General features: G+C 51.2%; 1 protein-coding gene across 2 annotated transcripts; it reads right to left on the bottom strand.

Annotated features, from left to right (window-relative positions):
• Nucleotides 1-518: 518 nt before the first annotated feature.
• OSR2 (odd-skipped related transciption factor 2) lies at nt 519-15375 on the bottom strand. 2 transcript variants are annotated; one of them, XM_032954800.2, is made up of 4 exons: nt 14829-15375; nt 4100-4823; nt 3193-3292; nt 519-840 (listed from the first exon to the last, which is right to left on the bottom strand). In XM_032954800.2, the coding sequence occupies exons 1-4, from the start codon at nt 14932-14934 to the stop codon at nt 658-660; spliced, it is 1113 nt and encodes a 370-aa protein (XP_032810691.1). In that variant the 5' UTR covers nt 14935-15375; the 3' UTR covers nt 519-657. The 2 variants fall into 2 exon arrangements, with proteins under 2 accessions (XP_032810691.1, XP_032810692.1); XM_032954801.2 differs by having other exon boundaries at nt 702-840; nt 3154-3292; nt 14829-15373.
• Between the last annotated feature and the right edge of the window lie 460 nt (nt 15376-15835).

The following is a 15835-nucleotide window of genomic DNA, read 5'->3' as shown; positions in this document are numbered from 1 at the left end:
TGACATATCGTCCTCATCATCACCGGCGTTATCCCATAAGCGCCTTTTGCATATAAACACAGCACTTGGAAACATTCCTTGGAACTGCTTGTTTAGCTTCTATTTTTTTTGTAAAAATATATATAATTAGTATAAAAAGGTAGCATTTAGCTGTAAGACGCTTTGGGTGGCTGAGTGCACATTTTTCTGCTTATGCACGCTGGCTGTGCGCCAGGGTGCGTATGGCTTGCGATGAAGCACTGATGAATGGCTCTGGAGTCCACAAGCAAGCACTCGGAAACCGGCGGGCGGTAAGGCACATTGCATTGTAGAGGTCTACCATGCACGCAGATCTTCCTCCTTCTGGCACCGTTCACGAATGTAACGTCTTGGATTATTCTTCTTCGTCATCATCATCATCATCATCCTTCCCGAAAAAGAAAGTGGCGAGGCCCCTCTCTGACAACGGGGCACTGCGGGAGAACGCACGCACGTACCTCCAACTTCTTCCGCACCGTGCTCTTTGCTTCGAGCGGGGAGCGCACAAACAGCCGCGTCGCATGGCGGGCGCCGATGCGGGCTTGGCCTGATCGTGGTTGCGTTGTGAAGATGTTAGTTGGTGAGGGGGGGGGGGGTAGTGATGGTGTGGGCATGCCAGGCTGCTGCCTGCATCCTTCTTCAGAAGACGTCTCGCAGGCTGTGCGTGAGACTGTGCCGCCGCAGGTCGCAGTTGCGTCGGAACACCTTTCCGCAGTGCTCGCAGTTGTAGGGTTTGATGTCCGTGTGTGTCAGTAGGTGAGTCTTCAGGTTGCTGCGCTGGTTGAACGTCCTCGCGCACGTGGGGCACTTGTGTGGCGATTCCTGCGGGGGGTTGCGCGCGCGCACACCGCCACAATGATCAAAGACAAAGATCCCCCAGTCGCATGGCCTGAACAGACTATTGGGGCAAGTGCTGTTAGCGAGTACTTGTGAAGGCCGGCACAGCACACTAGGGGGTGGGTGACCAACACCACCCCCGGCCGCCTTTGTCTCCCCAGCGGTGACATTTACAAACCACACCAGGTACTCGTTTTAGGCTGAGTCGACTTAGGGGAAGCCCATGACCGGTTCAGATAATCGTCACCGGTGTTGGCCGTGAGCGGGAATCGAACTCGGGCAGCCAGGTTCATCGCGCAGCGGGCTAATCGCTATACTACCGCTCCCCACGCAACGCACGCACGCACACACACACACGCACACACGCGCACACACACACGCGCACACACACGCACATACACGTGCACACACACGCGCGCACACGCACGCGCGCACGCGCACACACGCGCACGTACAAACACGCGCAGTGCGCGCACGCACGTACACAAGCGCATGCAGACGCACACACATTAGCAACACATCACCCGCACGTGCAAACAGAAGGGCAACACGTCAGTCAGTTGCTGTCCAGATGTGCTGTGCTCTTCAATGAGCGCGAGTCTACGTGTGTAATTGTGGTGTCAGTGTTTAGCAAGGCGTGCGCTCACATAAATTCGCACTAACGTCCGCGAGGCGACACACGCGATATGTGTGTCTGTGTGTCGTTGCAAGGCCTTAATAGGTGCTCAATAATTGCACTCACTCCAGCATTCTAAACGTGGTATATTTTGTTTTGTTCGATCGAGTCTGTGTCACTCCGCTCCGATCCTTGTCGACCTGTGTTCTATTCCCGGCCAAGCGAAATATTAGAAGCAAGTGGTATGTGACGCTGCACTGCCCTCTCCTAAGTTGGCTCAGCCTCAAATCAGTAACTGTTACGATGTGTTGACATCGACAGTACCGTGGCGTTCTTAATTCGGTGCTTTGCGCTTTCCACTTGTTCAGTGTAAGATTCCCGTCCGGCTAATCGTGCCTTTTTGTTTGTCACGTGAACAGCATATGTGTGCACAACGTGTGTTCAAAGTCGCTTGAACAATTAGTTAACGTGTGTTTGATGTGGATGACAATGGTGCATGGCTATGCGCATGCCTATGCTCGCGTAATAAAGGCAACTAGATCCACCCATATATATATTCGCGTGTAGAGCGTAACGCAATCCACGGTGAAATGGTTTGTGGATGTGAAACCGGTTCCAAAACAGCGACTGTGTACGCACACAGGATATTGCAATGCACTCAACTCAACGACACGCGCGTGTCTATGCTGTCGTGTTAATAATAGTAAATCAAACATCAAACGCACGACTGCTGTACGTACAATAACAGCCTCCACATGCACTGCATAGCTGCATATTCATGTTAATGGATTTACCGCGAACGAAGCCTACGCTGAATTGAAGTCCCACAGTAGTGTTCTATCGGTAACAACATTTAACATGAGCCCCAAAAAAAAACACATTAACCGCACGTGGCGGTATGATTGCGAAACTTCTATTAACCAGATATCATATAAAGTCCCACACTATGTAAAAACTGGGTAGGCTATTCATGGGCGAGTAGTCGCTCAGTACCTGGCATAGTTGCGGCTATTAATTCGGCGATTGAGGTTCAATTAACGGCTGTCAGCTGGCATCAGGGGCGAGTTAAACCTGGACCGATCTTCCTCTTTCCCTCCTCCACTTCATCAACCCGCACTGACCAGCGTGGTGAAGTATGGTCAAACATCCCCATCCCATTACCAACGGAGCAGTAGATTGACAACGGGGTCTGACATTTAAGATTGTATATATATCCAATGTTAAAGTTCAAAATATAATGCGATACGGTGCTGAACTCCAACGGTGGCCGGATAATGTGATGTAAAATTCCACATTCCTACGATGAGGATCAGTTTCATCACAGGACATAATTATTTCCACACTGATAACGTTCAACAAACTAGGATATGTTTTATCGACCTCGGTTTGACAACCCACTGCTATTTAAACTCAAAGCCCCTGTCTATTGTGGTTCACCCTCTAATAAAAAAAAGGTGTAAAACATATATACGAATAAAAGTTACATTATACGGATTTGCAATTACTTGGCCATTAAATGCAACTGGATCAGTGGAAATCTCGTTGTGTTCACGCATGGAGTTGCATAGCGATCGTTAGGCAAAGTGTGCAGCGTTTGGGAATGAATTAAATATGTGTTCGTGCAGATAAATGATTCGCAAGGCATAATAAACACATTTTTGTTTTTTTTTGCAACAACTTACTGGGAAATCATATGACAGCGTCTTCCTTTAGTCTTTTACCTGCATGTGCAACGTTTTATGGACTGCCAGAGTCCGAGACTGGCAAAACCCCTTGCCACATTCTTGGCACTTGAAAGGCTTTTCTTTAGAATGTATGTACCTGTCAGTTGAAACAACAAGGAGGGATATTTATAATGTGCTTGCTGGAGCAATTGCCGTAATTCATATCAATAGTATATCTTATATATGTGTCCGTGCGTTAAAGTGTATACAAAGCACATTGATGCGATTTAAGCATGCAAAAACAACCGTTGCAAATAATGAAGAATGTATGGTGTGACTAGGATTGCATCAACACAAGTGTACACGCGCACGGCCGTTACAATACGGCTATCTCAAAGCTTTAACGAGGTTTATAATGTACATTCGAGGAATGCACTACACGAAGTCATTCATCTCTGTACACATTGGCCAAAACGGAACGTGTCTCCCTGCTCAAACGAGGAACCGGGCAGCAACTCATCTCAATTGCACGGTCCTAAGCCAGTGCTGAGATATCCCCATTGCTGTGACAAAAGGTCAGTTTACTCCCGAGACGGCCACTGTTTGACATCCGTCGCACAAAGCGGGGTACCTGATTTATCGACCCCGGAAGAATCAGAGATCAATCAACTCTTGAACGGAGAACCGTTCTTGCAACCGTTACTGTTTCATTATTGATAATATGTTGGGTCAGATTGCGTAAATAAAACGTGTGTCGTATACCCTCCTCCACCCGACACAGTCGATTCACAAAGTCGTCGCGTGCACTTGCCAATGCATTGCCGCTTCAGTACAGATGAGCGCAAGCCACAGACGTCTAACAATCGCCTACGACGTTTCGCGTCTACGTCGTTTAAATTGAAGGCGACCGAGCGCTAACAACAACAACAACAGCAATTGCAAATCAGTGGTGGTGTTGGCGCACCTGTGATCCCTGAGATGGTCCTGCCTCCTGAACGCCTTGTGGCAAATGTCGCACGTGTACGGCCTCTCGTCCGTGTGCGTCCTCTCGTGTATAAGGAGATTGTACGACTTGGTGAAGTGGCGGCCGCAGAATTTACAGATAAACTCCTTCCTCGTCTTCACGGGCAGGCGGCCCCGACTCGGCCTGGCTCTGCCGTCCCCCACCGCGGCCGCGGGCGCGTACCCGTGGTCGCCCCCGCCGCGGCTCTGATCGGAGGCGCGCGGCACTCCTTTGCTCGGGAACGGGTCTTCCTGCGTGGCGGCGAGGGCCAGGTTCGCGAAGTCGAACCGGGGCCGCTCCTTCTTCACGCCGAGCGCCTTGCATCCGTGGAACGCCTGGGGCGACAGCGGCATCCCCGGCAGCGGGAGGCGACACACGTCGAGGAACCCGCCGGGCGACGGCGGGAGGTCGCCCCCACGGAGAGCGGCGAGCTGCTGGTAGCCCAGCGTCCACTGGTTCACCTGCATGGCCTGCAGGGCGCTGAAGCTGCCATAGAAGCCCTGCAGCTGGTCGAGCGCGCACGGGAAGGCGTTCACCGCCTGCATGAAGGAGTAGTTGGTGATCTGCAGCGACGGGTGGATGGGGATGGGCGCCGGCAGCGCTTTGCTGCCCATGGCGGGGCACGGTCCGAGCGGCGTGGGCGGCGGAGTTGGCAGCTGGCTGTAGCTGCCCCTGAACCCCGGATCTACGCACGAACGCACGTGTGATGGTGGTCTCGTTAGTTCAAGTCAACGATGGCACGGACGCGCACCCCCCCCCCCCCGACCCTGCACCCCCACCCCCCGCACCCAGACCCCCATTGCTCAAGGCAGCTCCTACGCGAGTCGTGGCTCTGGGCCAGTGGAGGAATTGTCGCATTCCTACGGCGTGGAGGTCAACCGCTGTTGGAGCTCTCACAAGTGGGTCCGTTATTTTATCGACCCCTCCTGCACGGCTGATGAGCTGAGACGACCCGCCGAATGGGATTCGAACTCGCAGGATCGCAACTGTGAAGTCGAGCGTAACGTTAACAGCGCCACTCGGCCGGATTGACAGGTTAATGAAGCTACGCGACTGTCAGTAAATGCACAACTAATGCTATACAAGGTAGGTCAAGTGGTACGTACACATCATTGCATACATATTCAACTCTCCCCCCGTTTAAACGACACTAACCGTATGAGCAAGTGATGTTAGCGAGCACCTGTTTAAGGGCGATACGGCGGGCACATGGTGAGGTTAGTGTGACCAAAATCGAGCACACGCGATCCAAGTTACCGTACCGCCAGTTTACTCTCGTTTAATGCCCAATGGCGAGAGGACTCTGACTCAGAACGCCGGGATCACAAGATATAACTAACTCCAAACGCCGTATCCGAACACACGGCGACTATCGTAAACACCTGCGAACATAAATTATGTTAAATACTCATGACGTACGCTACGGGATAGTTTTAAAGAGCGGAACTCTCTCCATATATATCCCGATATATCATACTAAGTTATTTCCTCTCGCTTAGAGCAATGGTCATTAATTCATAATACAATGAATGCGGTAATGTAGTTTATCATTTTTTTTTAATAACGTGCAACATACACACAGAGCAAACTGACGATAATAGACGAACGTTGTTTTGTTTTCTCGGTAAACAAAATGAATACATGTACAGCACTCGCAAACACCAAGATTAAATTATGTTGGCAATTACACACTCTTTGTCTCGTCCTGGCTGATGTACACACAGCGAGTCATGCACCACCTGTATTACCGGCAGAGTGGACAGAGGGGAGGCCCTGGGCAGGTATTTATGATACTGCTTGCCGCCAGCGATGCTCTGCCCCATGTGCAGGGAATTGAACCCAGATAAACGGGAGTTCATATCGCCAAGCACTGACAACTTCGGCGGTGCCCCTCCCCAATCCCTCCTCCATCCCTCCCCTCCCTCCCTTCACACCCACGCACTCCATCTCACACAACAAGAGCAGCAGCAGCAGCCACCATCCGCCACAGAGCCACGGTCAGTGACGTTCCCCAAAGTCCTCGCGGTGCGTGTGCCAAGCTCGATGGTGTCCTCAAGGTGCCCGTAGCCTGGGCACAAGCGCCGTGATGGTGCCCACTTAGTGGCGAATGGCGATTGTCGCGTGGTGCACTTTGAAGCTGCGCGGATTGTCGAAGGCTGGGTGGCAGGAGGTCACGGAATGGACCCCAGGTGTCATGGGTGCACAGACTGAGATGATTGTCAGATGCACCACCCGTGCTGCCGATTAAGCCCCCACACGTACAAAGATGACCCCAAAAGCAGACATGAGGCTGTGTTGGGCCAAGCGCTGTTAGTGAGCATCTAGCACACACACTAACGTACGTGTAAGCCCTCTGACACAAAGATAAAGATCCCCCGTCTAGCCTTAACAGACTGTTGGGGAAAGTGCTGTTAGCGAGCACCTATGAAGGCCGGCACGGCACACGAAGGGGTGGGTGGCCAACACCACGCCCGGCCGCCTTTGTCTCCCTAGTGGCGATGCTCGCACATCACACCAGGTACTCATTTGAGACTGAGCCGACCTAGGGGAGGCCCAGGGCCGGTTCAGATAATCGTTACTGGTGTTGGCCGTGAGCGGGAATCGAACTCGGGTCGCCAGGTTCGTAGCGCAGCGCACTTACTACACACACACACGGGGACAGATGCACAACACTTGCACACATCACGCTGTACTCCGTGTTGGACTGCAAGTAACCTACACAAGCGACCTACCCGCACCTCCGATTAGCGCAGTTGGCTACGTACGGTGCGAAAGAAGTTCAACATGCATGCGCATTTGATTACATTGCACACTCGCAATTGTGACAATCGCAGTCTCTTCGGAACCGGAATGACCGCAAAAAAAGGGGCAATGACGTGGGTTGGCGAATCAAAGGCAATCGAGGAACACACGCAAAGAGGAAAATGCGTCGAGTTGAGCGACTTCAAGGTGTTAAAGACAAATCCTTGTGGCGCACGCTATGGGGTTACCACCTGCAGGTCCATCAGCGTATTAGCGCTAATGTAAGACGTTAATTAGCCACTCGGTTTACATTAGAGCTGACTCTTTCCCGTCGTGGGACCGACTTCCTAAAGTAAAAAAAAAAAACACAAAGACGAGAATAAATATAAAATAAGCGGCATCGCGGACGCCATCTGGAAAATTTCACACTTCACACACAAGGCGAGCCGAGGCACCAGCCGGTGGGAGAGGGGGAGACCGAGCGCTCCCTCTATCCCGGATCCCAGGAAGTTTTCGCGCGGCGATCCATCGCTGCCCTCTCATCCGTAAGAGCAACAAACAAGGCCAAGCGATGTTAGGTGGTGGGGTGGCGAGGTACAGGAGGAGGTGGCGCTCCCTCCCGGGGGGGGGGGGGTGGTAGGAAGTGGAGGGGGGGGGCTCCCTCGGTACCCCACGGCTACACTCGCCTCGTCGGACACGGCTTAGTTGTGGCGTTGTGGCCGATTTTGATCGACGCGCCCGTGCAAACTTATACGCGGCCTTGAGGTCTGAGCGCATTTTAAAGTAACGTAGCGAAAAAAAAAATATTTTCAAAAAAAATCTATCAGCAGGAAATAGTATAAGGTTAAAGTGTTTCCTGGGACATTTATCCAGCTGTCAGCCGGGAATTTTATTTTCCTAGTACAAATTTGCGTGAAAGCGTGTAAAACAATAAACCTTACATTCGTAACACAATTATATGCATTAACACGAAGCAACGGAGGAGAGGGATTTTTTTGGAGCGAGATTAATTTGCACTTCCATCGGTTATGGAGTTCGCAAATAAGTGTTCAAAATATCCCTTTATTTTATTTTCCCAACGCAAACGACAGGAATGATACATTGAAGTGAAACTCTTTCAACAACAAAAATCGTATTCATATCCTTTGGGTCTTTCGGTAAAGCCACGTAGATATAAAAAAAAAATAATAACAATAATAACAATATCACGACGTTTCGATCGCAACACAAGCGATCGTCACCTGATGACGATCGCTTGTGTTGCGATTGAAACGTCACCTGATGACGATTGCTTGTGTTGCGATCGGAACGTCGTGATATTGTTATTATTTTTACTATGTTTTATGTATATCTACGTGGTTTTATCGAAAGACCCAAAGAATATGAATTCCTGCAGTCACGAAAGCTTTGAGTCAAGATTGAACAAAAATCTTCACTCTCAAATCGACCAAACGACGCTTTGCAAGAGCCCCAAGCCGTCCTGCTGCAAAAGCGGAATCAATTACGCCACCTTGGGAAACGGAACGACGTCGCTTGCGGTTGTGTGTGATATTCTGTATTCATGTTTTTGCCCAAAGAGCAATCGAGCTCGTTGGGGTTGCCCCCATCGAGTGTAATTAATGACGCATTTGCCGACCGCCGCTCGGGGTCTTTGCTCATTTCGTCTCGCGATGTTTGCGTTAACTCCAACCCAAACATACCCGCGCCGTGACGTTGTGTTATGTTCTCCAAAAAAAAGAAGGTAGTTAGGACCTGTGGCGACTTGTGGTGTATGCGCCCTGATGAATATCAATGCGCGGCTCTGCTCTCGCAATGATTTGCTGGGCACAATGCTCGCAGCGGCGCGCGCGAGCCACGTGTTTTAATTGTGTACGGCGTCAATAGTTTATCTCTCTCGCTCGGATAAATAACGTGTTCCCCCCAACTCCATCTCCACCCCCCCCCCCGATCGTGGTGGTGCGTGTTATATAATGAGCGGAGGCGTTAAAAATAGGCGAAGGGTTTCCCTTGCCGCGCGCGGGTCCATTTGTCTTGCTGGAGAAATGTTTTGAAACAAGCGCTCCCGACAATGGGCTTATTCTTAAAATCAACGTCGATTTGGATTACAGCCATATTTATATAAAAACAAAAAATACCCAGCAGGTCTGCGCGCGCATAGAACACGGGGGTGGGAGATGAATCGCAATTTAAACAGCCACGAGCGGTAGTGCAGTGGTTAGCGCATTACGCTTTGAACCTGGTAACCCGAGTTCGTTTCCAGGCCACGGGTAACGTCAGTGATTAAGGATAGCTGAACCGAACCTCGGTCCTCCCGCTCACACCCCGTCCACCAAGCTGCAACTACTCAGCCGTGGTGAAGTATGGTCAAACGCAAGGCCGTAGCCATGGAGTCAACATTGGGGGGGAGCAAATCTTGCAGGGGGTCTGGGGGGTTCCCCCCAGAAAAAATCTAAATTGGAAAACTTATTTCCTGCCTAAAATATGAAAAAATTCACTAACACATGGGATGGACTTTTTATTTATATTTAACAATGATGTCTAATAGTGTATCGTATTACATTGCTCTGTTTTTTTTCTTGTTTTACCTTTTCTTGTTTCATTGTATGAAATGGCAGAGATTAGGGATTCATAAAGAACAATCATGACCACAATCATATAGACAGAAATCTATTTTATAGCGATATATTGGGGGAGACATTTTGAGCATATTTGAATATTGGGGGGGATGTGTGTCCCCCAAAATATATTATAATTACGGCCTTGGCCAAACGACCCACAAGCTTCACACGGCGTGGTGCGGCTATCATGCGGCAGTGCATGGACGCGTGCCTGCAACTGATCGGATTACTCACTGCGCGTGTCGCTACACGGGAGCGCTATCACGATCCACCTCGGTGTGGTACCGTGCAAGTTTAAATCGTCACAGGCAGGTAGGGCAATCACCGTGCGCTCGCCGTGCAGATGTTGAGGTCGCGCGTAATAATCGTTGTGTACCCACACGATGACAGCGCTTTGAGTCGCTTAAATGGGCTTTGCGGTTGAGAGGTGCACGTTACGTCGCTGCGGGTGCCTAAGCCGCTCCCGAGGGACGCGGTGTCGATGTTGATTAGCGGCGGCGCCACGCAATCGTGCGGGCGAGCGAGCGAGCGTCGTGCCCACCGCCTTGCGCGCAGGGGCCTAAGTTCTGAATATCGCAGGGACTTGGCCTGCTGCACCCGTTGCGGTCACCAGGCCGGGTCGTGTTCTAAAATAGATATCCGTCATTCGTAGCGCGTGTGTGTGTGTGTGGCGCAGACCACAAAGGCTAAGTCAAATATTCCCCGTGTAACATTTAACAGACTGTTGGAGCAAGTGGTGTTAGCCATGCAGCACCGATGAAGGCACGGCACACGAGGGTGCATGGTTGGCCACCACTACGACCGTCCGTCTTTGTCTCCCCCAATGCTGATGTTTACACATCACATCGCGTACTCGTTTAAGGCTGAGTCGACATAGCGGGAGGCTCCGGGACCGGTGTCAGATATTCGTCACTGATGTTGGTCACGAGCGAGAATGGAACGTGGCTCCCCGGTGTTCGTTGCGCAGTGTGCTAACCACTACGCCACCGCTCCCCACCGGTGTGTGGTCAGCACCCGCACACACGCTCGTGCCGTCGGGTGCTCGCAAGTGGCACTCGTCCCCAGGGTCTTTGAAGTTAAGGGAGGGATGTTTATATTTTGGGGGTATGTTTTAAAATAACAAAAATTTTGCCAAGAGGTTGTGTGCGTGTGTGTGTGTCTACTTTCTGTAGGGATTTTTTTTTTCTTTCTAAAAGATGTTTGTTTCAGCGGTCGGTGTATCTGTATATATACGTCTAAATAAATATTCTGATTCTGATAAATCATGTGAGCGCATTGCGTGTTGTGTATAGAATATTCCGTTTACATTAATCCATTAGTTTTGTAATGCTGGGTTGCCTAAAATACTCTGCATTATGCATCGAATTATCAATTAATACAAAATATTTTAAATACCTTAACTGTCATTTCCTATATGAATATAATTAATTTACTTGACAAATATTATAATTTTACCTATTTCAATGCTCCAATATCGTATTACATATCCCACACTCAAAACAACCCTTGTTAATTAATGTGTCATAAAAAAACTATCCAATATGCAAACAGAGTGTATACACAGAGATGTAGCCTGTCTGTAGGTGAGTAATACCCATTCAAAACATGATTAAATTCGCGATGAACGAACGTTGTTGACAGTGCCTATCATGAGTTATCTCTCATTGGTGCGTAGACTGCTTCTGCATCACACTCAACAAGGCGCGCGCGCGCAACATCAACACGTTATGAATAATGACTGAGAAACCTTCAGGTGTGCGCGGCGATGGACCCGGGGCTTAGCTCAGCAAGCGATTGTCGTTCTTTAATTCGTTGCAGCGGCTCGCTTATTAAGAAGAGCGGCAGCTCGCACTCAAACGTCGTTGAGAGTGGTGCACGCGCGCAATGAGCACGACGTCCAACACACTCGCCTACAACACTGCCTTAAAGAGAGAAAAAATGCAGTATATACGTATATAATCGGCGACGTTTTGTGATAATGGCCTGTCTCCATAGCCCATAGCATAGCAAACATACGGTATCTACAGTGATTTGAAGCTTAATTGACTGCAGGAGTTACTCTTTGGTTCTTTCAGTAGAGTCACGTAGAAAGAAAATAAATGTAATAATAGAATACGACGTTTCGATTGCAACACAAACAACCGTCTTCAAGTAGAACTTGTTTTGTCTCTTTCTCAAATGTAGTTCTACCTGATGACGGTTGCTGGTGTTGCAATCGAAACATCGTATTGTATTATTTAATTTATTTTCTTTCTACGTTACTTTACCGAAATAACCAAAGAGGTATCTACAGTATCTCAATGTGGCTAATTAACAAATATGTATATAACTATAATCAGCTAATGTGTCTTCTTGTGTATGACTTGCAAATGTGTCGATTGAAATCGTTGCGTGCGTGTTAGCGACACGTGTACGTAGAAAGTCTGGATAGAAATTATATCGATAAGTCTACCGGTGTAGAACGTACCTACGCAGAAGACACCACGTGTGTATATATATAGCACGCGCCAAAGATATCTCACGAAGCCATTGGCTCTCCTAAGCACGCCAACGCATGCAACGCTCAATCTCCCGCTGCCTTCTCTCGTCCAACTTTTGTCTTGAGCGAAACAATTCTACAGTGTGCCGTGCTGAGAAGTTTCTGCTTCCACCGTGTATTTAAACTCTTTGTTTCTTTCGGTAAAGTCACGTCCCCTGCTCTGCACGAGTGTCGGCGTGAGGTGCCCGCGACAATGCTGCTCATCACGATACAATATACAGCGCTCGGCGCCGTAGTGGCATAGCCACGGCTTAGCACATGTCTTCAAGGGGATCTCGGCGTGCCTACATTGCCCTGCGGCAGCTTTTTTCCATGAGCAAAATCACAAAATCACAGCTCGGCGGTTGAATTAAAGTCGTGTCCACGGACACGACGGGGAATCGAACGAATACCGCCCCTGTCGCAACCAACTCTTGCGGATTTGTATTTTCTGCGTTGGGCAGTCGTGCACAAGCACAATTTGACAACACAGAATCGACTCAACACGTTCGTAAATAATCACACTGCCAATAACGCTTCCCCATATATATACATAATAATTATTTTGATTCTAAGGCCATTTTTTTTCTCTTCCGATGAATGCGTTGAATTTGTGTTCGGTGCGCGCTGGCAGTTACCCCACTAAACATTCGTCCTGCTGGGTAAGTCTTGATGACAAACGCCAGGCTGCTGTGCGTTCAACGCAGCAGCGGCCCGAGTCGCATCGCTGTGCCCACGGCGCCTCAATGTCAAGTACGGGTGAGACCCCGAGGCGCGGAGCGTCACGGCAAAATGCGACCCACGCGATATCAAAGGGAGGGCGCAAAATCAACTCGCATCGGAGGTCGCTTCCTCAGCGGGGGGCTGGCAACCACCGACGTTTGAAGCCCGCCGAAGTATTTACGATTCGATTCATAATGATAAGATAACCAGATAAAGTTTATGCTACTTAGAGACATATTACCCGCAGCGTGCTAAAGTGCACGCGGCATCGGCTGCGTCTCGGTAGCCACGGCAGTTTGCCGGTGTCGCGTGAGTCGTCTACAATTGACACAACGTCGACACGATCAGACGACCAGAACACACAGGGCGGTCTGTGCGTGTGCGTTCGCGTGCGTTCGTGTGCGTGTGTGTGCGTGTGTGTGCGTGTGTGTGTGTGCGTGCGTGTGTTTGTGTGCGTGTTTGTGTGCGTGTGTGTGCGTGTGTGTGTGTGCGTGTGTGCGTGTGTGTGCGTGTGTGTGTGTGCGTGTGTGTGCGTGTGTGTGTGCGTGTATGTGTGCGTGCGCCTGCGTGCGTGTGTTTGTGTGCGTGCCCGTGCGTGCATGCGTGTGTGTGTGTGGGTGTGTGTGTGGGGAGCGGTAGTGTAGCGGTTATCGCGCTCACGGCCAACATCGGAGACGATTATCTGAACCCGTCCTGTGGCTCTCCGAGGTCGACTCAGCCTCAAATTAGTACGTGGTGCGGTGTGTAAACATCGCCACTAGGGAGACAAAGGCGGTCCGGCGTTGTGCTGGCCACCCACCCCCTCGTGTGCCGTGCCGGCCTTCATAGGTGATACTCGCTCAAAAGCACTTTCCCCAACAGTCTGTTAAGGCTATACGGGGGGAGGGATCTTTGTCTATGTGTGTGTGTGTTGTGTGTGCACAGCACAAGGTGAGCAATCATTCGTCTCGCTGGCTCTCTCCGCACCCCGCAACCGCGCCGCGACGGCGGCTTGGAGCCCGGCAGCTCGGAGAGTCGCTTGTTCGAGCGGATCATAAAAGGCACCGATCTCGCGCCGCGTGTTTGCGGGGCAACGATCAAAAGTTCACGACTCGCCGGCGGCAAGCTCCATGCAAAAAGCCGCCGACAGCCGCGGCCCCTTAAACAGCGCCGCCGGAGATAACCTAGCCCGGAGCACGGGGGCTGTAAACCACTCCAGCGGAGCAAAGTGCGCGTCTGATCGACACTGCGACGCGGCTACAGGACCCATCCATCCATCATCATCATCATCCGATCATTCGAGAGAGCATATCTGATAGCAGATAACAAGCCTCACACGCTCGACATTAACGCTGTTGCTTCACAACGAGAGAGCATGATTGGCGACGTTTCGGGCAATGGCCCCTTCTCCGTAGCACATCAATGAGCGATAACACCTGCAACATTAATCGATTTCACCCTTAAGCGGACTCACTCTTTCCGGATGCTACCTTGGGCCCATATGCGGCGCGCAAATGAAATGCGCGCACGTGGTAAGCAGGCGTTGTAGATGGATGATAAACTACCTCGCATTCGGAAATGCGATGGGCCTGCCGTCTGTCTGTACGTTGTCAAAGTCACACCGCGTCCCCATACTTAGACGAGCGATGGGTCGCCGATGTGTATCGTCTATAAACAGCGAAAGAAACGGGCAGCGAATTAAAACAAACAAAAAACCCCTACGTGCGGCAATGGATAAGAATCTTCAAAAGATTACACTGACGCTCGGGATGACGAATGGACCGCATTCAGTAAAACATGTCCACTTAATTCTTGGTTCTTTCGGTAAAGTCGCATAGAAGGGAAACAAGAATATGAATCCCTGCAGTCACGAAAGCTTTAAATCAAAATGTCCACTTAAGTCAATGCGGCTTGGCTGAACACATTCTCGAGCGGTATTCGTCTCCACTGGCGGCCCTGGGCAATTGGTATCAATTCCACATTACTATGACGGGGGGGGGGGGGGGGGGGCTTGTGTTCCAATCTACTCACACAGACCACAGCGTTGACTGCACCTCAACAAGCGGGGGACGTGGGTGTACGGGGGAGTAAATCGACATTGGAAGCTCACCGGAGGCAGTGACGGAGCTGTCCTGCAGGGCGGCTGCGGCGCAGGGCGACAGCCGCGTTGCGGGCGCGTGACGCTTGAGCTTGAGCGGGGAGGACGGCTTCGACATGCTCCTCCTCGGCCGGGCGAGCCCTCCTCACCGCTCCGATCGGCGGGGAGCGCTGCGAGCCAGCCGGCCAGTTGAGCCAGCGAGGTTGTTTGGTTAATTAAGAAGCGAAACGCACGCGCAGCACTCGCGCGCGCGCGCACTGCGGATGCGCGCGCGCGCGCACGCGCACAGCACTCGCGCGGGCGCGCGCGATCTCTCTGAAACACGCGAAGTTCAACCGTGAGCTGCCGCAGTACGTGCAGCTCGGCGCACTGCGGAGAGCCGTGGGTTCAGAGGCAGGCGTGTTACAGAGCAAAGCGCATATAGGCAAGCGATTGGCGTCCTTTATTGTTGCAAAGTGTGCTGTTTCGGATCTCTCGCGTTTAACGAGGAGCGATGCGCGCGTGGCTTTCACTTTGTGATTGTGAATGGCGCTGTTCGCTCGCTCGCCTATGCTGTTCTACAGATACCACCCCCACTCCTCCACACCCCCCCCCCCAACCCTGAATCCCTGCTCCGCCCCGCCTGCCCGTATCTCCAGGCGGGGTTGTGTTTTTGAATGGGGTGGGCAAGCGGGTGGCCCCGACACGCATGCGCTGAGCGCGAAGTGTCGCCTCGTCCCTCTGCCTTTTCTGACAGGCGACAAACTCGCGGCGTCGATTGTCACTCGGATTGGGGCCGTGTCACCCACCACACGAGGGCCTGCTCCGACGGACGGACGGACGGGGGGAGGGGGAAGGGCTTTAGCCTGCGCGTGGTGCTATAGACTCACTGCCGTGGTGCGCGTCGTGTGATTGTGAGCACTCTGCTGCCACTAAAAGGCAGCGCAGTTCACGCACGGGGTACATTTAAATCCGACATTATAGTGCTTTGCTCTCTCCGTAATGCAATTGCCACCGTCGCTATCTCCCTCGTCTCCTAA

The sequence above is a fragment of the Petromyzon marinus genome, chromosome 15, assembly GCF_048934315.1.
Source record: "Petromyzon marinus isolate PM22_M1 ecotype Great Lakes invasive population chromosome 15, UKy_Petmar_22M1.pri1.0, whole genome shotgun sequence".
NCBI classification, from domain to species: Eukaryota; Metazoa; Chordata; class Hyperoartia; order Petromyzontiformes; family Petromyzontidae; genus Petromyzon; species Petromyzon marinus.
Note: the sequence above shows the minus strand (reverse complement) of the source record. Positions and strands in the feature narration are given on the sequence as shown.